Below are 22860 nucleotides of genomic sequence, written 5' to 3' on the forward strand. Positions count from 1 at the left end.
AACAGAAGTAGGAAGGAATCCTCCCTGTCTGTTTGACAACCAGGGGTGAGGTTCCTGATTTGAGGTGCTGATTTCTTAGAGAAATAATCACTTTTATAAACTGGGCTTAAACTAAGCTACTCCTCACCCATTAAGCACTTCAGGAAGCTGAAATGCTTGTGGGGTGTGGAGTGGTCCTTTAATGTTTTTTTATTTTGAAACATAGCATCACTTGAAAATAAGATCACATTATAGGGTGTTTTTCAATGTGTTTTTTTTAAATTTATTATTAGTATTGCTAATATATTTATCAATAATTCTTGATTCACCAGTTCTTTGCACACCTAGGGTTTTTAATTTGTGTTTGCAGGAGTGGGATTCCATTAGTGCTGGATTGAGCAACAGCTGTAAAACAGTTTATGAACTACTGCTTCCATCGCCCACGGGATGATGGGAGTTGGAGTTTAGTAATGGCTGAAGTGATTCACGTGATAGTATCAGATAAATATTTCAGTTGTAATTGCATCCACTATTTTCAGCTTGGTAACCTTGTTCTCTGTTTGTTTCAGGGTGTTTCTGTAAATACAGAGATGGAGTCTGTGTCAGAACAAACCACTGATGTATGTTCCGTTCAACACAATGTAGAAAACAGTCTTGTTAAGAGTATGAACTCAGTAAGTTTTTTACTCAGAGACTCGAACGATGCTGATACAACAGATCTGATTCTAGTGGATGCTTTCAACAAAGAGGACTGTAAGAATGAAAAATCCAAAGAAAACTGCACTGAGTTGAATACGTTGGAAACTCTGGGTGGAGAAGTTGCAGTGTTTTCCTTTGAAAGTAAAAATAAAGACACAGAAACCAAAGAGGAAGAGGAGGGACTTGTACCTATTGTAGAGGCAGAGACTAAATCGGCTACAAGCGACCGTGTACAAAGCTCTTCCTCCGAGCCACACACTACTGGAAATCATCTGTCTGGTGGCAATCCAAATGAGGAAATTGGAATGACATCAACTGCGATTGTTTTGGCTCAAGAAGGCCTGTGTGAGAGAGATAGTACAAGTCAGGAAATGATAACCGCTAAAGAAAGATCAACTTTAAATCCTTCAGTTGAAGAAGCTAAAATTCAACCTAGTAATCCACCACAAGCCATTGATGCAAATATGGGGCAGGCAATGTCTGGTTATTGCACCAGCAACTCGAACACTATTGAATCACAGAGCTGTACAGAGAACAGTGACCAGGAAACCGTCATGACTGAGTCCCTTGTAAACCTGCTGTCTGATGGAGATAAGACTTGTGTAGATGACCGTAATGAAAATTCAAGTCAGGAAATGAATGACCTGCCATTGCTACCGTGTAGCCACTTGGAATCTTTAGAGACAACAGATTTCACAAAAGACAATGGATTTACCTTCAGTGATGTATCTGGTCAAGTGGAAAATCAATCAAAGACTGAAATGCCACAGGAAAAATGTGTTGACGTTCTAGATGAAAGTTTAGATCTTACAAGTGAAAGTGGGATTCCTCATGCAGTAGCTAATAGTTATAATTTAGAGGACCTGCAGCCTTCAGAAGATTTCGGTCCCATACTCCCACCACTTCCTGAACCTTCACCAGCAGATGTGGCCGAGACTAAGTGCAATGTGTCAGTGATAGAAAGTACAGAGGACGTAACTCAAAATATTACAGATACTCTGGATATTTCTGAGAGTAAACCGCAAATGGACTTTTTAGTAGAGGAGATGGAACAGTCTTTCAAAATAGTGGAATTGAATGAGCCAGAAATCAAAACTGAGTCAATTCAAACAGCAAACGAAGAAAACTCAGCGACTGTTGGATTGTCTAGTAGCAGCTGTTTAGAAAATACACAATACCAGGAAACAGGTGTTAATCAGAAGACAGAGCTTGAAGAAACGGATGGATCTCTTATTACTTGTGGTCCAGAACCCTGCAACCGTAACAATGATAACACTGAAGAATCGACAAACTCAGTACCTGATGTGCTAAATCAGTCACACACAATTCCTAGTACAGAATCGTGTGTAGCGGAGGTGTTGCAGGGGATTATAACAGAGGTGGAAACCATTCTGTCACCAGTCTGTGTAGAAAATAAAGAGCAACAGATAATGCCTTTTGTTGAAAATGTTAAGCTTCCATCTGCTGGTAAGACAGAGTTATTGCATGATGAAATCAATGTATGTGCTGAAGGCAAGTTGAATTTAGACAGTGACACTCCCTCGCTCTTTAATAATAATGAATGCCTGCTAAACCAGGAAGTACTCTCAAAGCATTCAGTGCCCAGCAATGCAAGCACTGAAATGCAGGAGTCTGTTGTGACTACAACCTGCCAGCTAAACAATGTATCTGCTAGCCAGCAGCAGGCCACCACCTGTGAACAAGATAAAAAAGAAGAAATATCAAATGCAGTAAAGATTGAAACCAATATCCAAGGAGCTCAAGATGATGTATTATGCTTGTCTCTTTTAAACCAAACTGAAATGCCAGAATCTGACATTAATTGCCAATTGCCATCAGAAGAAGGAACAAAACTGTGCTTAGATCTCAAACCGTGTACATCGATTAATAACCAAGCTGAACCAAATGAATCTGGATGTACAGTAGGTAAAGGTTCTGCAGAAATGATGGTGGAGAGCAAAGTTGAAGTTACTCAGGCCATGTCCCCAAACGATATCTTGGATCTAGGAACATCATGCCTTGTTTCTAGTGAGAAGGAGGAGCTTGAGGATGTTGTCAAGGATTCTTCAGTAGAGTACGATTCAGATGACGAGGATTCTGAAATTAAGGTCTCAAGAGCATCATTGCATCCAATAGCAGAAGAATCTTTACTGAATGAGGACTATGGAGATTCGGATACCTCTTCTCAGAGCAGTGATGGTGAAACCTCCTCTAGTTTAAGTGATTCTGATAAGACTTTAGAATCAGATGTAGATGAAACCTCTACAGCCAAACAACCTGTGGATTCTGTAGACTGCTTGTGTACAGGTGAGGCTGCTGCTGTGACTGTGATTAAAAGTCCCAATGGAACTCCTGATGGAGAGGATATTGCGGTTTCAAGATTATTACCGAATGAGTATACTCCGTCTTTTGATCATCTTCATGATGAACTGAATGATGTACCAGATTCTGGTGATGTCAGTGGTCCACTCAAAGATGAAGATTCGGGTCTAGACTTATCTGTAAACATGGAAGAGGCTGCTGTTCACACCATACCTAACACAAATATGATCTCAGGTAAGCAAACTTTACCTCCTGTATACTTTATTAAATTCCATGTTTTATTTGTTTAGGCTAACAAAGATAACATGAGAGCAACACACTGTGGCGCACATACTGTATTACAAAAGAATGCCACCCTCAATTTCACATTAAATATTTGTCTACTAGCATTATTTAATTTACATTATTCAGTTACTACAGATGTTTTAATTGTACAAATCAACAGTGCAGTACACTGACCCAAACCCTTCTTCTACATTTTTTTTCTCTCCTCTTATAAATTGTGAAATGTCCGTTTCACTGTTAGGATTTATATTTTCTTGGCTGGATTGCTTTTACTAGATCCTGTGGAAAATAACATGGTTAATTAGCAGCAATGTTGTATAATTTATTTTTAAATCTGTGTATCAACCGCTTTTGCTCTTATTTAAATATTGCTTTATTGCAAATAATATGTTCAATGTCATTTTTAAGGCTTTATTTTGTTGTTTAGTAATCATTGTTTTCTATAGATGAACTGGGTTGTCTGCCTTCTTTTCAATACCTACTTTCCTCTTGCACATAGTATGTTTATGTCAGACTTTTCATTTCCCATGTTTGGTATACAGATTAGTCTTGCTGCAATTTCTAATTTGTTCTATTCCAGCCAGTGTCACTCACCTGTTGCATGATTAGCAAATAACTTTGGCTGGATACACTTTAGCCTCAATTGATATATTATAAAAAAAAAAAACAACAGATCTTAAAACAAATTAACTAAAACCTGATTTATACTATGTAGATCAGTAGGTAGGGTTCCTATTCCTGATATAGATTACATTATTATATAATATGATTTAGGATCTGTCTTTAGTTTGCTGCTCCCCCACCCCCAATGTGTTTATCAGTGTAATGCTACTCTGGTAATACCTGTGGCAGGCAATTTTGTGCAGGTCTTTTGTGGCTTACTTTGAGACCATGAAAGCTTTTAAAAAGATTGCTCGCTGAGTTTCTTGTGAAAAATAGGTATATTATTGTTTTTACCTTACCGAAAAGTCTACACGTTCAGGTGTTCATTTTAATGAAAATACATTGTTTTGCTCTTGCACTGATCTGTTAAGCAGTTGGCAGGATGACATTTCAGCTGTCTATAGGAGTGGCTGAAAGCCGACACTGGGGAGAGATAATTGCCACTTGCCTCTAGCTTGGCTGGTCGGACTACTCTTTGTACACTGTGATTAATTGTACACCTGCTGTCTGATGTGTGTGTGTGTGTGTGTGTGTGTGTGTTTTAAAGCATCACACATTCAGTGAGACTACAAATCTATTACGATCAAAATCTAAACGATCATCATGGCCCCATTCTATATATCCTTTAATCATGCAGTTTACACATATTCTTTCTCACATAGTTATAAAAAACACCTCTAAACTTTTTTTTAGGGTACATTTCTATTAGGTTCCTGTTAAAGTGGTTTGTTTTCTTGTGCCAGATTGTTGATTGATTTGAAAGAATAGATCATGTGTTGTTAATTTAGCTTATATATTGTGTTCCAAAGCAATTCTAGACATTCCAATTCGTACTTTGATATTGTCTATATGCTGAGCTCTCGGTCTCTTCAGTTTAGCAAAACATTGTATTGAATTCACAGTACAGTGTACACTAAGGGGCATCCAAAATCTGATTGTCCATGCGGAAAATGTGTAATGAATTGAGGCAACAAAAGGCTAAAATTGTGCCTTCCTGTTGAGGACCTGAACACCAGAGATTTTTGTGTCTAGATAGTGGATCTGCGCTTTGTAAACGATTGATTGATTGACAGAATTGCTGCTATTAGGTTGTAACATGGCTTTCTTATGTAAATTCTCTGCGAACAGATTTTGTATTGTAGCAGCTCATAAGCCTGTTGGCATCTGATCTACATAAATACCTGGACGGCTGTGATGCATATCCACACTAGGAAACTATTAAACACAGAGAGACGGTCTGCCCAGATGGCATTTATGCAGGTTGAAAATACAAGTCCATGATTTGATTGTGTTACCAGCTATCGGCTGCTGTAGTAACCTGCCAATGGGATGAGTATTGTGTTTCTTTCTGTAAGGAGATTTTGTGATGCATATCACCTTGTAATGGAAATGCCAGGGATTTCAAGAAACAACAGTTTTACATCCAACTAATAATAAAAGTAAGCACATACACTAGTGACCGCATATATATATACTCAAAGTATGTTATTTAGTTTTATTTATACAGCCCTAATAGGCTTTTTGGTATTTGATAGATAACACTACTTTGTATTTGAAGACATTGCAGTGGAATAAGCTAATACAAAATAGTATGTTTTTTTTCCAGTAATATTGATTATCTAGTGAAATTGATTACCTGCTAGTCATGATTTTCAGTGACTGGTTTATAATCCATAATCTTCTTTTTGCAATGTTGATATATTGTTCCTGCCCCTTAAAATATTACACTAAAATACTGAAGCACACTTAAAAACTTTCGCCTTCAGATAAATAGTTCACTATTAACAGAGTGTCAAGTAGAGTGAACTTTATTAGTTGGAATAGTTAAGTTATCAGGGAGACCTCTCTAGCAGAGATAATTGCAAACGGTTCTCTAGAAATACGTTTTGAGAACACCCCAAAATATTCTCTTCTTTTTAACAGAAAGTAATAATTTGTGACTGATGCACTAAGATGACCTTAGATTAGAGTATCCCAATAACCAGGCAGATATATGTAGATGGATATATTTGTATATATACATAATTTATTTTTACTATATAAATTTATATAGATAAATATATATATATTAACAAATGTTATGTAAACAAGTAAAAGTCAATACAAGAGCTTCTAGTAGGTATATAGTTTACAAGATTTAAGAGAAATGTAACCAGAGGGAAGAGGTATTGCATTATATTGTGTGTGTGTGTGTGTGTGTGTGTGTGTGTGTGTATATTGTGAGAAAATAGTAAAACGGTGAGATAGGATGAAGCAAATTACCGGAGTTCATGTAAAGTATTTAAAAAGACATTGTCTGCCTGTGCACTAAGTGTGTACATGCCTTCCCAAATTTATACTAGCAGTCCCTGATTTTTGAATAGGCATCCAGGACACTACAGTGTTGGAAACTAGAGTTATAAGCATTCATTTTATAATGGTTTTAATTTGCTTTGTAAAAACAAGTTACATTATTAAAATGTTTTCTTTTCATAGTGTTTTATAATTATCTTATTAGTTTGTACAGATTCAACAAATAGTTATGTTAAGGCCGAGTGATAGGAACGGTAGGTTTTGGAGGGCCTTCCATACTATTGTACATTTTTGGGCTGTGACAGTAGTGCACCAAAATGTTACTGGCTCGTGACTGTCCATTGAATCAGTGTGTGTAATGCTTTTTATTGCAAATGCTGATAACCACTCAGACAGGTATTCTAGCTGATCTTTATTTTACCTATGCCACCACACAATGGATTCTTTCTCATTGTACTCTTTCAAAGTCTTTGCATCGGAGCATTCCGCAGACTTTTCATGCCCCCTGGTAAAATAAGAGATGATCTGCCAACATTCAACAGGCAAATACAAGTCACAACAAAACTATGTGTTAATTGAATAGGTTACAAGACTCACCTGATGAAAAGCTCTTTTAAAATACAGATTGTTAGTTGCTACAGGTCAGGGTGAGGCACTTTCTTTGTAAAGGTTAGAGTATAAGCTTTTTTGACAACAGAGAACCTGTTGGCAATGATGCTTACACTGAGAACTTGCTGCTACGGGTGTCTACAGATTAAACAGGATGATAAATCCTAGGCTACCAAGAAACTAGAAAGTAACTACAGGTTCTTTAATTAAAATATAAACCATGTATTTCAGATCCATTTAATCTAGTGCATTATGCCAGTATGGTATTCGTTGAATGAATGGGACATTTCATTTTGGAATAGGATCCTTAAAGACCAAATAATTATAATGGAATTGCCGATCACTAGTCATTAAGAAGTTTAAGGGTTACTCTAAACTTCTGTAAAAATGCATCATTGAATTTCCATTGCCTTACTCGACATTAGTAGCTTCCCCCCGCTCCCCCGTATAATGCTGCAAATAAAGTAAGCAAACCTTAGAGTAAACCTTCTTGAAATCCAGGACTGGGCAAAGCTTCCAGTGCTGGTTTGGATGTCATGACGACGTCACTGCTGCTTGCTCTTTTCTAATCAAGCATAGAGAAGCATTTGATTGGCCTGGTCTAGTGGCCCAGAGCTCATGAGCGTGCTTTCAACCAGGTAGAGGAAGGAGTTTTTTTTTGTTTTGTTTTGTTTTTTTTAAACCAATTAATTTAAATGTAGTGAGGAGGGGTGGGAACACCATAGCTTCCCCTTGCAGTCAGAGCTTCATGGGAGAAGTTCATAACATCTGTGTTGTGCATGCTGGTGACCGGTAAGTTTTACTAAAAATTGGCATAAGGCAACCAAAATTCACATGTGCCACTAGGCTTAACTAGCCCCGAGCACAAAAGTACAACTATCTATGTATGAGCAGTGTTTCCTACCAGCATGCCCATATCTAAAAGCAGAAGTAGTCATGGTGGTTGGAGTAACCCTTTAAATGTATACTTACTTTTTCCTTTATATACAAGTTAATTCAGTGTTACCAATTACTGCAGTCTGATTTATTTATTTTTTTTATAGAAGGGGCTTTATATCCAGTAAAAAAATAAAAAAAATGTTTTGTTGAGTTTGAACTGTGTTAACTGCCTTAGTGAAGGTTATAGTTTATCAACCGCATGTGAGAGCAGTGCTCCCCCAAGCATTAAAATGTACACTCAATTTCTAAGAGTCTAGGCTAGTAGGGGCAACATTTCAGAACTGTGGCAATCACTGTTGAAACTGAACCTTGTTAATGGTTGCTATGGTGATTACCTCCCCTGAAAATATGTGGTCATCTATTTCTGGCTGACTGCAGTGGCTGAATAAGTGACCACATGCGTTCTATCCCCAAATACCTTAAGTTATGAGTGTTATGTGTCTATTTATCTATCTATCTATCTATCTATCCACTTAAAAAAATAAAAAACTTCCCTTACTCTTTCAGTGCAGCTCTAAATCCACCCCTGTTTGCTGCTCGAAACATCTTCCCATTGCCTTACAGCAGACAATTTTTTTATTTTTTTATTTTTTTTTACTATGGTTAAGTGAGGATCAGCAGGTAATTCATGTTTTATTGATATTACTATTGAGATAGAGTAGAATAACACCTAAATCGAGAATCCATGGTGCTCATGAACTGTTTTAACAGCCACTATTTTTTTTCCTTCATCTGAGAAGCAAAACAGAAATTTGTGAAACCAAATGCCTTTTTTAAATACATTTTGTTTTAAAACTTTTGTAACTGTAGAATTTGATATTTGTTGGGTTTGTTTGTTTCTTGTACTGTACTGATTTTTGAAATATGAGATTTCAGATGGTTTTTATACATTCACCCTAATTTTATGTCAGTGTATATGTTAAAGCAGAAATTACCTATCTATATTTTGATCAGATATTAATCAAATATACAAAAAAAATTACAGCATTAATTCACAGCTTGATTTTGTGTCTTGGCAGAAAACACAGCTGTTAAAGCAGAAGACGAAGTGGATTTTGTGAAATCGTTGGCATCAAGTTATAAGGTTTGTACTGTCGCATCTCATGACTCTCATTTATTTTCCATTCACAAATCTGTAATTTTAGCTTCTAGATTTTATTTTAATTTCAAAGTTGAATTCCTGAGCACATTAAATCATTCAATTCTATACTATTTCACTGTGAGTTGTTTGAGAAAAAGATTTTATTGGTCGGCAGTAGGAAGATGGAACATCCTATATTGCAAATCAACACATTGTTTGACTTATGATATCTACTTTTAATCTCTGGATAATCACATCCAAGTCTTTTTTTAATTTTTTTTAATTTTGGTATTGATTTTTTTGTTTTGATTTGTTTCACATGTCTTTTTGAGAATAGGATAAAGTAGCAAGTTTATTAAAATGTTGTACTTACTAACATGATATAATATTGACTTATATTACTTACCATAATATAATATATTGACTTATATCACTATAACCTAGTTGCTTATATGTTGACCTCATATTTACATACAAAGTTAAACTTGTTGACTGTTTAGATAGAGAATTATGGGGAGCAGACAGTGAATTTACTTTTTACCAAGAGCTGTAGTCCCTAAAAAGTATTCCTACACTTAAAGAGACACTCCAGACCCCTACAGCACTTTACCTTTCTGAAATACTTTGTGTGAAGCTTGTGTCCTCTCTCTTTTCAGTTTAAATTAACATTGTATAAATTAACCTTGTCACACTCCCCGGCTGTCAATCAGATGACCGTTCGTGTTACTTCCTGGTTGTTTAACTAAGTGGATTTTTATGTTTAATTTTTTAATTTTACTGTGGAGTGTTCTTTTATGGTCCTGCAATCTTGCGATCTTTAATGAATATATAAAACCACACACGTGGGCTGTAAAGTAAGAAAGTAATTTATCAAGGTGGGCCCACAATGATTTTTGTTATGAAGCGAAGCACTGTTAACCTTAGATAAGTACTTCCCAACCCAGTCCTCAAGACACACAGTCCAGGGTTTAGACATTTCAATGTTCTGTTTCATTTTTGATACTGGCAAAATGTGTGCCACTGTTGTTGGGAACCACTGCCTTAGATGACTAATATGGGTATTGTGTCAACCAAGGTTATTGTAAGGGGGATTTGAGGTAGTGATTAAAAACTGGAAGTAAAGTTGAGATATCACATTTGTTTTGTAGTTTGTTCCAGAGAGAGATAAGAATATATGAGGAAATGTTGACCTTGCAGGGTCCACGGGAGTATTGTCAATACTGCTGTTATAGGCAGTGTTAAATGCAATCTATAAGGATTGTTTTCTATTTTTTTTTCTTTTATGCTATGCTTTAAAAAAAAAAAATAATAATAATGTTATAGTATAATTTAGAAATAAACAAAGATGTTTAAATGTCTATCTGTTCCTGTCCAAATTAGAGAAAATTATATTGCGTATACGCAGAAGTAATTCAGACTGACACACGGAGTTCAGGTTAAAATAACTTCGAGGAAATTTATTGGCAAGTGAGTAAAAAGCGGGCTCGCAGGCCCTTTTAAGGGGAATTTTGAATCATCATTGATTATCGAGATATCAGTAAATAAACATCATTAATTGGATTAATTGTTAAGTGTCTGTGTAGATGTCCACCCATCAATATGATTAATTGGCTCAAAAACTAAGTGGTTAGCTAAGTGTCCTCCCACCGAGAGGTGGTATTGTTCTGGACACGGGTGTGGACGGATGGCTCAAGCGCCATCTTTCCCAGCATGAGGTTTACTCGGTGGAAAGGGGGGCTTGGGCGTCATTTTACGTAGTTAGTGATGTCAGTCTTGTGGTCAGGTGCAAGGTTCTTTTATGAATAGAACATTTCATTAGTACAGTGTTCTCATGGCCTTCAGATTATACTATGTTGCAAATTACAGGAGATTCAGCAATTCCGGGGTTAGTCATGTCTTTATAGAAAATACAGTCTCTGTTCATTGTATTAGATGTTGCTGGGAAATTCTGTCATGTAATGCAGTCTAAAATGGAGGATCTGTCAGGTAATGTGGACAAAATGGAGGATCTGTCACAGTGTGAGGTTAAAATGGAGTTAGTACAATAATTCAATACAGGTTCAATAAAGATTTTTTAATAATTCTACATCAATAATAATAATATGCGATTAGTAGCTCTGCCTTCTTTATTTGAACTATTCACTAAACCAGCCAAGTATGGAGAATTGAAATGGAGTGAGAAATGTTAGGCCTAAGCAGCAGAACTGCACAAACTCTCCAAATCTGCTATTTTTCCAGTATGGGTGTTTTGGCCATACATCTGTGACTTGCTTGTCGGTTCTTAGTACTTCCTGAATTAGTGAATAAATCCCATGTGTGTTTTCATGGCTACACTTCGCATCCCACGTCCAACAATAATCACTCAACACGATCATATACATACATGCCTTATCCATGATGTTAGATGGTCACTGTTTGAGACAGTGTAGGATGCTCCAGTGATGGGAATTATTTAACTTTCACTCCCCTAAGAGGCTTTGCTGGAGTGTTGGGTGGGCAAAGGTGAAAGCAAGACATCAAAAACTATGAGTGATAGTCGCAACAAATTAAAGGAGCCCAGTTAACGTGTTTACTTTTACCAGCTGCAAATAATCTGAACATTGCATTTGCAATTTGGAGAATAAATAAAGGATTTAACAGAAGCATTATTTAATGTAACTTTCTTTTTGTTGCTAGAGGGGTCCTGTCGATTTACTATTACATTTGCATAAATAAACATACATTTTGTGTGCTTAACAGAAGTTGCATATATTTCTTTTTATTCCGAAGGATAAACAAAATAAATATATCCTTCGGAATAAAAAATGATTTATTTTTTCAATTGTGCAATTTAATATTCCTGACGCACCATTAAAGGGATTCTCTAGTGCCAGGAAAACAAACCCGTTTTCCTGGCACTAGAGAATCCTGGACTGCCCACCACCCCATGTTTTTGAAGGAGTTAAAACCCCTTCAGACACTTACCTGAATCCAGTGCCGATGTCCCTCGGTGCTGGGTCAGGCTCCTCCCCCGCCGATGTCTGCTGGCAGGGAGAACTAATGTGCGTGTTTGGCAATTGCCACGCACGCGCATTAGACCTCACCTTAGGAAAGATTATTAAATGCTTTCCTATGGGGATTCCGGTGACGCTGGAGGTCCTCATGCATAGCATGAGGAAGTCCAGCGTCGTTTAGACAACCAAAAGTCGTCTAAGAAGCCGGAAGTCCCTCTAGTGGCTGTCTGGGAGACAACCACTAGAGGAGGACTTAACTCTGCAAGTTAATTATTGCATTTTATAAAAACTGCAATAATTACACCTGCAGGGTTAAGGGTGATGGGAGTTGGCACCCAGACCACTTCAATGAGCTGAAGTAGTCTGGATGCCTACAGTGTCCCTTAAGGTATTCTAAAATAAGAACAATATGGCACTTTTGTTTTTATGCGTTTTTGGTTGTTTTGTTTATTCTTACCCTTTCAGAGCCGCATGCAATGCACAATTCATTGCACAGCAACACTTGTTGCTCACAGTAAAAAAAAAAAAAAACACTAAAAGGGTAAAGGCTAAACACTGTTGGCTTTGCAGCTCAAGCCAAATTACTTGAAGTTTAATCAAATGTTAATTTTGTGATAGTGTTATCGGCACAGTCTGCAAATAAGATCAAACCAGTGCAGAAAATTTCTTTTGTAGTTTCAGTGACTAACACCAGGGTGTTCCCTCGTCCTGAATTCTCTGGTAACCATCAAAACAAATCTCTTAGAAGAATAACACAGCCCACACTTTTTTTCAGAATGCAGAGCCACTCTCAGATGCCTGTCCCCACAAAGTACATTCTGTGGTGATGAAACTCAAGTAGGATTTATTTTTCCGGTTCCCCATATTATAAGTAAGCATAGGCCATTGAAATATTTACATTCTTGCATCTTTTCCCCACATTTTGGTTCGTTTTGTTTCTGGGCATGGTCTGTGGAAAGTGTTCTGTAGGAGTTTGGGCAATGTTTCCTGTTGCTATGATTTATAGGAAAGCACAAATAGATCATTTTTACCAAAATAGATTAAAGCATACATAGAGGTTAAAACTTTACAGCTTTTTTGCTTTTTTGTTAATGAATGCAGTCACCTGAATTTATCTCCCCTCCGCCCCCTGCCCCCCCTCCCTTTTCTCAATAAATCTGTTCTGCAATCTACCATGGAAAAACAATAATAAATATACATACATATATACAAAACAAGCAGATCAGTAAACTCTTCAGATCAGTCATTAATGCCTTAACTTTATAATGCATCACAAAAAGCAAGTAGTCATTATTACCTCATAGTTTCAGTTTAAAGGAATACTTACATCCCCATAATTTCATCTCCGCAAAGTTGTTATGGGGACATTACCTTCAGGGGTTAAACTGTTTTCTGTTGGTTTAATCTCAGAGTGCCCCCCAACCCCTTCACCCTTCACCCTATACCTCTGTCTCTTACTTTTTTTTCTCGGATGCCTCAGTGACTGGAAGGTTTGCCCAGTTTTGGGTAGAAAACATTAGCTAATGCTCTATCACTGGCAGCTCATTGAGAGTGATGGTACATACTAACTTGTATGACGTCTTGTATAGAATTACATTTATTTATTCTAATTCAGGTAATGTATTTGGGAATAGTAGAATTTAGATAATTAATTAATAAATTGACGTGCATGTACCATGTGGTATTGGCACTGCAGTTTTAATAATAGCATTCCTTAAATCCGATTTGTCTGCGCTTAAAGTAATCACAGAGCCCCTTGCCACTCATGTCTTACTCATAAAAGTTAACTTTCCTTCATTAAGTGATTAGATGTCAGGTTGGCTGTCATTGTATATGGATGTTATGTCAGCCAAAAATGCTAGGAAAATAGTAATTTAAGGATAAAGTAGATATATTTTTCTTCTTGGTATTAGAGAGAATGGAAAAATAAACGTACATACTTTTTCTTTTAATTTTTTGTTTTAAGAAAACATGTTTGTTGATCCACCACTTATTTAAAGGAACACTTTAAGGTTAGAAACACAAATATGTATTCCTGACACTATAGTGTTAAAACCACCATCTAGCCCCCCTGCCTCCCCCCTCCCCCTCCAAATATTGTAAAATCTTACCTGTATTCAAGTGTGCAGCTCCTGTCTTTGCCCCTGTTAGCCTGTGAACTGCCTCTCTCTGCTGACATCATCAGTAGTGGTGGCGCAAAGCTTCCACATAGGATTGGCTGAGACTGTCAAGAGGGCAGATCAGAGGCAGAGCCAGCTAAAGTCAAACACAGCCCTGGACAATCAGCATCTCCTCATAGAGATGAATTGAATCAATGCATCTCTATGAGGAAAGTTCAGTGCCTGCATGCAGAGGGTGGAGACACTGAATGGCAGTGCTGCTTACTGTGCAGCACTGCCCAAGGAAGCAGCTTTAGCAGCCATCTGAGTATTGGCCAGTGGAGTTATCCCTAGGCTGTAATGTAAACACTGCATTTTCAGTAAACCGTGTTTACAGCAAAAAGCCTGGAGGGGATGATTCTACTCACGAGAACAAATGCAATAAGCTGTAGTTGTTCTGGTGACTATAGTGTCCCTTTAAACCTATCTGTGCCTTTCATCCTTGGAAAAACATACCAAAGGTTTCAAGCCTTAACCTTTTCAATGTCAACGCTCATACGTATCTTATTTGTTTCTTTTCAAATAGAAGAAACTGCCCATATAACTATGGCATCTCTTTTTTATTTCTTCCTACATGCTCTTCTCACTACATGCTCTCCCATCAATCTTCACTTCTGATGCCTTGGTGGATCACATTATATTCTACTTAAAGGGACACTCCAGGCACCCAGACCACTTCTGCCCATTGTGTGTCTGTGTGCCAACTCCCACTACCCTTAACCCTGCAAGTGCAATTATTGCAGTTTTTTTATAAACTGCAATAATTACCTTGCAGGGTTAACTCCACCTCTAGTGGCTGTCTACTAGACAGCCACTAGAGGGCACTTCCTGCTCTATAGCACAGAAAACCTGTGCTAGAGCGTCGCTGGACGTCCTCACGCTGTGTGAGGACCTCCAGCGTCACTCAATTCCCCATAGGAAAGCATTGAAAAGCATTTTCAATGCTTTCCAATGGGGAGCTCTAATGCGCATGCGCGGCATTGCCACGCATGCACATTAGGTCTCCCTGGCCGGTGGGCGGGATCAGTCTCGCCCACCGGGCGGCGTAAAGACCGGGAGGAGCGGCGGCGAGAAGAAACCACCATCGAGGGACGTCGGCGGGGTCTCAGGTAAGTGACCTGAAGGGGTTTTCACCCCTTCAGCAACCGGGGATGGGGGGTGGGAGGTGGGAGGGAGAGGGGACCTGTAGTGCCAGGAAAACGGATTGTTTTCCTGGCACTGGAGTGTCCCTTTAATCTATTCTTAGACAGTCACTCTCAATATGTAATAGCTATCAGACTTCTTCCTTGCGATTGAAATCCAAAATGTCCAATTCAAAAAAAGCATAGATGACATTGTATTAAAATAGCTAACACTCTAACCTCATTGTCTTGTGGCTACATTCTGAATATTCTAATATAGATAATGGTAGTAAAAAAACAAGTGCATTCTGGAGTTCACTGTTTACTCTGGCAGTTGTTAATGGCTGAAATATGGTGCCTTTAAGATCCATGTGTGTTGGGACTTTGCCTACAGGTGTTCAGATTTTATTTATTTATAGATATATAAATAGGGGGCATCTTATACGTGGAAAAATACAGTGTGTGTGTGTGTCTGTCTGTCTCATATTTTTCTGTGTACAAGATGACCCCTATTTTTTGAGAGAAAAACAGTTTTTATTTTCGAATTCAGCAGTAAATACCATTTTATATTCAATACGTTTTGTAAATGTCATCAAGAAGGCGGCCATTAGCAGCAACACACTATTGGAGACGATCTCTGAAGTTTTGTACAGCTCGTTCACACATATCGCGGGGTATGGCATTAACTTCTTCAATAATCTGCACCTTAGCTCTGGTAGGGTGTGAAGGCGCTGTTTGAACACTTTTTCCTTCAGATACCCCAAAGAAAAAAATAGCAAATGCTTAAATCTGCTGACCGCGCTGGCCACCCAACATCACCCCTCAGAGAGACCAGGCGCCCGGGTAACATTTCTTTCAAAACATTGAGTGAATTTTGAGCTGTGTCGGCTGTAGCCCCATCCTATTGTAACCAGAACTCCCCCAATTACTCTTCTTCAACAATCTTTTCCATTCGCACCATATGTACCTCTTCTAAGCGTGGTACCAGTTTCCTCCAACCGCCTAACCCATGACCAAATTGTGTTTGCATTAGGAACGGCGTTGTGGAATGTTGAACCGCCGCCGAAAAGGTCTTTGCGCCGCGATCACAGACTGGTTGTTTTCTAAATACGCCCGCACGGCAAAGCCTCACAATGTACTCCGGTACAAACCATATTGGCTACTGAAATGGGGTGACTGATAGAACACGTGCCTCCCCCTACCACAGCCTGAGCACTGACCCCTCATAACTGCTTAATCGGTTCTGCTGCACCCTCTAATTAGATTTTTGAAGAAGCTACAGCCACATGCGACTAGCTTGGTTGGCTCTAAGGCCCTGCTCCCAAGTGTGTGTTTGTTTTTAAACCCTGCAGTGACATTCCGTGTATAAGACGACTCCCAATTTTAGTCTAAAGAAATTTGAAAAAAATCATCGTCTTATACACGGAAAAATAGATTATATAGATAAATAATTTGCTTGAATAGTGATAGCCAACCTGTTGGTTTGCTGGTGTTACTGGTGTTACCACGGCTTCAAGATATATCCCCAGTTGCTGTCAATCTACAACTGTCAAGGTGACGGCAAAGCAACTCAGGATCTGACTTTTTGGCTAATCTTTCAAGAATGTATGTTTTGTGGGAAATGTGAAGCATTGCGATCAGGTTGCACTTTTCCTTTGTACAGAAAAAGTAAAAAAATAAAATAAATATATAATTATGAGTGTTGTAATTTCTGGAAATCTGCAAAGAATGCAACTTATTGCATTCTCGTTTGATGTGTTTTTCTGGCACTTTTCCTATTTTCTATTATTTATACATTAATGCACCTTGCGACATTCCCTTTTCGTGGTTTACTTTAAGTTAAACACCTATACCTTTACAGAGTGTTTTCTACCGCAAATGATGACCGGAATGTTATGTCTGATTCTCGTTAAAATCTGCATTTAACCCCACTTGAAGTACTCTGGTACTTTTTTGTATAGTTAAGGGATACTATAAGTACCAGGAATACAAAGCTGTATTCCTGGCACATTAGCGCCCCCCTTCTCCATGTAAATAAAGGGTTAAAACCCTTTATTTACTTACCTTTTCCCAGCACCAATGTCCCTTGGCGCTGGGCCGACATTCCGCCACCTCCATCTGCCCACGATGAGGGGGTGCTAATGCGCGTGCACGGCAAATGCCACATGCGCCGTAGACCTCCCCGTAGACCTGGGGGAAAATCTGAGGCTGGATGTCCTCATGCAGTGCGTGAGGATGTGCAGTGTCACATAACGGACCAAAGGTCCATTTCAAATTTGGAAGCCCTCTAGTGGCTCTCTGGTAGACCGCCACTGTGGGCAAACTTAGAGCTGCAATGTAAGCAGCTGAAGTGGTCTGGGTGCCTACAGTGTCCCTTTGTTATGTGTAACATTTCATCCCTTGGTGGGATCATTCACTTACCCTTTATATCTACTGTGCTTCTTTAAATGGTGCTCCCTATTTGAGTTCTGTGTAAACTTTGGCATTTGCCTATGTAAGCAACACTATTGAAAATCTTACTATAAATACTGGCTATAGATTTGAGTCTCTTGCTTGTTCTTTTAGTTGTTATACTTTTCTGTTCTGAATCTTTGCTTGTAAGGATGTACATGGTTTTTGTATGCTCTTTTATACATATATCTTATAATACTGTGACAAATATAAATAACAATTTTACAAAAAAGAAAAATCAGACTGCGGATGCCCCCTTTCCCCCCTTAAAATATTACAAACGTGTCTTTTTGTGTGTGTGGAACTGTCAGTGATATAATCAACAGAAAAAAATAGCAAAACATTTGAAAGACAAATACAGTGGTGGAAGGGCAGATAGTTTGGGCACACTACAGGAAAGGCGTAAAAAGGTACCAATGACGGAACAAAAGTATTTCACATACGAAAATGGCCCTTGCTCACAAAACGAACACAACTGTGCAAGTGAACACGTTTTATACATAAAGGGGAGAAACTACATTTATATGAATGTATCGTATTTTATTTGAAGAATTAAGTGGAATAGCAGCTTTTGTTTATAGCTGTAATTCCACATATGGCCTGAGAAGGTCCAGTGTTGAAAATGTGAACCAGTCCTTTTTTCTCTCTCTGTATCTATTTTGCATTTTTAATTTTATAATAGCATCAACTTAAATCTAAATACTTGTTAAATATCTAATGAAACTTTTTGTTTAAAATAATTAAATGTTTAAATTAAAACTTTGTAACCATTTGTGAATTTTACCATTGTCCCCTCCTTTATTTCCTTCTTCTTTAATTTTTCCAGTGAGTAAAGTCTCCTAGAACTGGCCTATAGATAGCTTGGTTTCTCGTGATAAGTAATGGTGACATCAACTATTCTGTGAATGCATATTGCAGACATCCCTAGACATCCTGCTTTTGTGTTAGTTTATTATATTTGGATGGTGATGTCATATTCTCTCGGCATGATCCTCTCTAGCTATTTTTGCAAAGAGTTGCTAATGTACACAGTAGAGAAGAAATAGATAATGGAGACTGGCAAGAAATGTTTATGTTCAACTTAAAAGATTGCAAACTAAAATTCTTTCCACCATCAGTTTATGCCATTCTTCTTAAGTGTGTATTGGCCATCAACTCTGCTCAATATAACACTTGTATATAAAAAAAAAAAACATTCACATCACCTTTGTAGTTTTAAAGACATAAACCTATGCAGATTTATTTATTTAATGTATTGCTGGCCCAGATTATTTTCTTTATGTATAGCCATGTGAGACTAGTGATCGGTGCAATTTTTCTCTTGCTATTGCAGCATGGCGATACATAAAGCATAAAGATACAAAACAGGCTTTCAATGTCACAACAGCATGAACAAGCACAACAGATCATACAATAGTACAGTAGTGTGACATTTGATATTAATGCACCCTTTTGAAAATTTTAGAGATTCAGGTTCTCTGTCTAAATGTGGGACAAGAGATAAACTGGGATACATATGAGACTAGCTAGACAGGAGGAGTCAAAGGATAAAAGTATAATAAAACAAGCTTAAATGAGACATACCGTACTATAGTGTACATCTAGTAATGATATGAATAAGATAGAAACATGTTTAGGAACTAGCAGTACACAGCTTAATATTCCACCCCAGGTAGCTCCATAGACAACATAGTAACGTCCAGAACATAAAAGAACATATATATATAAAAAAAAAAAAAGTAACCGATTTAGGAAAGAACACAAACAAAAAATCTGCAGAGGACCAGGCAAATTGAGGTGTGAGATATGACCATAGATCCAAGTCTCTGGTCAGCCTATATACCCACCAGGAGAGGACAAACTCTTCATACAGCAAGCAAAGGTTATTTAGGGGTCAGGAGTGTTCCTTTAAATAAATGTTATTTAAAAAAAATATATATATCTATTGATTGTGCTAGCATAACCATATAATATATATCCATACCTATAACAATTATAATGGTGCTTCTGTCAATAAGTTGTCATTATAAAGTTTTTTGATGACAAATGACAACAGGTATGAGCAGGAGAACCTTCCTAAAACAGATCTCTTGCTCTGTCACACAGCACTCGCTCTGCAAATATATGTAGTGAAGCTAGCATGTTGACATCTTTTATTCAACAGAAAAAGTATCATCTAAGACTCTTTTATGTGCTTGTAAATAAACTGGGATTATTTGCTTTTGAGACCTCTTTTCTTTTATTCATGTTGTTTGAATTCTTACTTTGCCATAAATCCCTTCTAGACATTGTGTAAAGGGCCAGGTTTGCAAGCTTTGTTCAGACACTTTATTGAATTGCTGATTTCACGCTTCCTCTCTAAATACACAGTGACACATGTGCACCAATTCAGCACATGTACAAGATAAGTTAAGCTATTCATTGTCCCGCGTGATCTGCAAATAATTATTCAGCAGCTAAGCAGTTGGGTTCCCACTGAACAGTGTGCAGATCACTGAATATATGTCAACTGATCCAGATTGTTTTATTTTTTCAGGATTCTCAGACTTTAAAAAAAAAAAAAAAAAAAAAAAAATTGTTAGTGTTTGCCAGATATGTTTTGGCAAACCGTTTCTCTTCAAGATGGAAAAGTTTTTTGGAAAATGTAAAAAGAATAGTGGGATTTATATAATTTCCTGACTTGCTTATAATATTCTGGCAGCGTATGTTTATATTTTTTAAAGTGTCCGTTCTGATGTGTATGTATATGTGTACATGTATAATGAAAGAGTTGCTGAATTAAAGCAGCAATGTCAACCCTTCCCTGAAAGATAGATATTCCAAAGATAGAAATTCACTGAAATTCCAACTTAGTCGATATACTGAGACAATGTAGGGACTACTTTCCTCTGTATGTTTCCTACACTTGAAACTTCTAAAGACTGGATGCATCTACCAACATCTAGAAGTATCATTCCCCGAATGCTGCAGGGAATTGGCTCTATCTGTGGAGCATGTGCAAGAGCACAGCAGTAATGTTGGCTTTTGGCGCTGAAGCATCAGGAGCTAAAGAGGACTCGCCAGAGGAAAATTAACTTGCCTTTACCTGCCCCCCGGACATTAGACACCCCATTGGTGATAACACCGTAGGGGGGTCTTTGTGAATTTTGCAAAACTTTGCAATGTCCCCAGACAGTAGTGGTTGTGTTGCTTTAACCCCTTAAGGACCAAACTTCTGGAATAAAAGGGAATCTAGATGTGTCACACATGGCATGTGTCCTTAAGGGGTTAAGGACCGCAGCAAATAGTAGCTAGTGGCCAGGAGTATAATGCCAATCACTTTTCGACTGGATAGGAAATATGCATCTTGCTGCTGCCCTAAGATTTAAAAAAAAATTAAAAAAAAATAGTTAGACCTAAACTTAATTTTAGAAAAGTCATGTAATATAAAATATGCATAATGGTAGAACTTTTACGATGGGAAAAAATGCCATAGAGGAGAGAATTGTCCTTGTGGTATTTTAGTATTTTTTTTTTGTGTGTGTGTGCCCACTTACTCTTGACCAGAACCTCTGTTCATATGTCCCAATTGTGCAAACTTTGAGATCCTGTCTCACAGTCCCCAAATTGTGCCTTATTGTCCCCCATCTGGGAATACCAAGAAAATGTTCTTAATTAATGCAGCTTGAGTGCATCATATAGACGTGCTGAGTAACCTTGGGGCACTAAGACCAGGGTCAAAGTTGATTAGAAGCACACGGCACATCATCTGCCCTTAAAAGAACACTCCGCATTCCGTTTGTGTGTTCAATATAAATCTGCACGTTTCTTATTTGGGGCAGAAATACCTCTCTGACTGTCAGTAAGAAAGCCGGGGAGGTTTTCTTCTGCTTCCATTAGCTCCACATAGCAAATGGAAGTGTGTGACACCCTGTGCTAGTGTGCTCATGTCTTCTCGCCTTCTCAGTGACATTTATTACAGCTCATTGAGAAGCATTGGAAAGCTTCAATTACCGTGACTCACATGCGGCTCCTGTAGTCTTCTCGCTCTCAAAAATGGAAGAACTTGCAAATGCAGCAGACAAGGGATCTGCAGCTACTGCAATAAGTTCTTGGTTATACCTTTAATGAAAAAAATGCATGCTTTTTTTATTGCTGGTATATCTACTAAATAGTGATTTAAAAAAAATTGCGCAATGGAATGTAACCTTAATTGAGTTTGACAAGGTTCCTGTCAGTCTGCCAAATAGAGCACTATTGACAGGCACCAGTTTCGTGTCCATTCCTACTTTTGTATGGAGGTATACCTGCATCATAACATATTTATATCCATAAAGACAAATGCTTATATATGGTACATACTTGTTTTCTTAAATATTCACGAAAAAAAGTACATCATAATACACACGGTTTGTCCTTAATGTCACCGTCACTCAACCAGTTCCAAAACCAGCTGTCAGATGTTATGCAGGAACAGAGAGCGCAGTTTTACTTTCATTTAATATAATGGGAAGGTGACTAACTTGGTTTAACCTTACCATGAAGTAGAATGTACAGGAAAGGACTGCTGTGTGCAGTTTGTTGGCATTCATTGACCTGGTCCAGAGGCTGGCCCAGATCTATCTTAGTGGAACCTCTGTAATCCTAAAGATTAGATTTAACCCCTTAAGGACCAAACTTCTGGAATAAAAGGGAATCATGACATGTCAGACACGTCATGTGTCCTTAAGGGGTTAATAATCCATTGCACACCAGTGAGCACATTTTTGTTTATGAATTAACTCCATTTACCGTTTGTGTGACCAACAAGTCTGAAGGATCCTAAATCATTGGCAGTATATAATATTATTTATAAGAGATACTGGAGTTGACAATCTACTCATATTGTGCTCAATCACCCCTTACTTTATATCAAGAGAAATAACTCATTTGCATGTTTCTCTTTTCTCCTAGCAATTATAAATAGACCAGAATCCTGGTACCAATGAGACATCTTTTTATGTGTTCATATGCTTCAAAACACTTATTAGATTATGTTCTTTATCATATCAATGTTCTTTATCATATCGAGCTTCCTCTTTCAAAGAAAAAGCACAACAAACTGGCCACTTCTCCCGACAAGATCTACTCATACTTAGGAGGAGCGATATAAAATGGTTTCCGCTCTTATGTATATGATTATTGGCAGTAAGGGAATGCATCAGCTTTTCAAAACTAACCCTACTGATTATTTAAAGCAGAACTGTTAAATTATTTAGTCACTTACCTCCACTGTCCTTTGTGATCAG

At 37.8% G+C, this 22860-nt stretch overlaps 1 protein-coding gene across 1 annotated transcript in view; it reads left to right on the top strand.

The window, feature by feature from the left end:
- The window catches only part of AKAP13 (A-kinase anchoring protein 13), a 294031-nt gene that overhangs the window by 169627 nt on the left and 101544 nt on the right, over positions 1-22860 (top strand). The window contains exons 8-9 of the mRNA XM_063448874.1: positions 549-3234; positions 8808-8872. Coding sequence (XP_063304944.1) covers positions 549-3234; positions 8808-8872 — 2751 coding nt within the window. The remainder of the gene's footprint in view (positions 1-548; positions 3235-8807; positions 8873-22860) is intronic.

The sequence above is a fragment of the Pelobates fuscus genome, chromosome 3 (genome assembly GCF_036172605.1).
Source record: "Pelobates fuscus isolate aPelFus1 chromosome 3, aPelFus1.pri, whole genome shotgun sequence".
In the NCBI taxonomy this organism is placed as follows: Eukaryota; Metazoa; Chordata; class Amphibia; order Anura; family Pelobatidae; genus Pelobates; species Pelobates fuscus.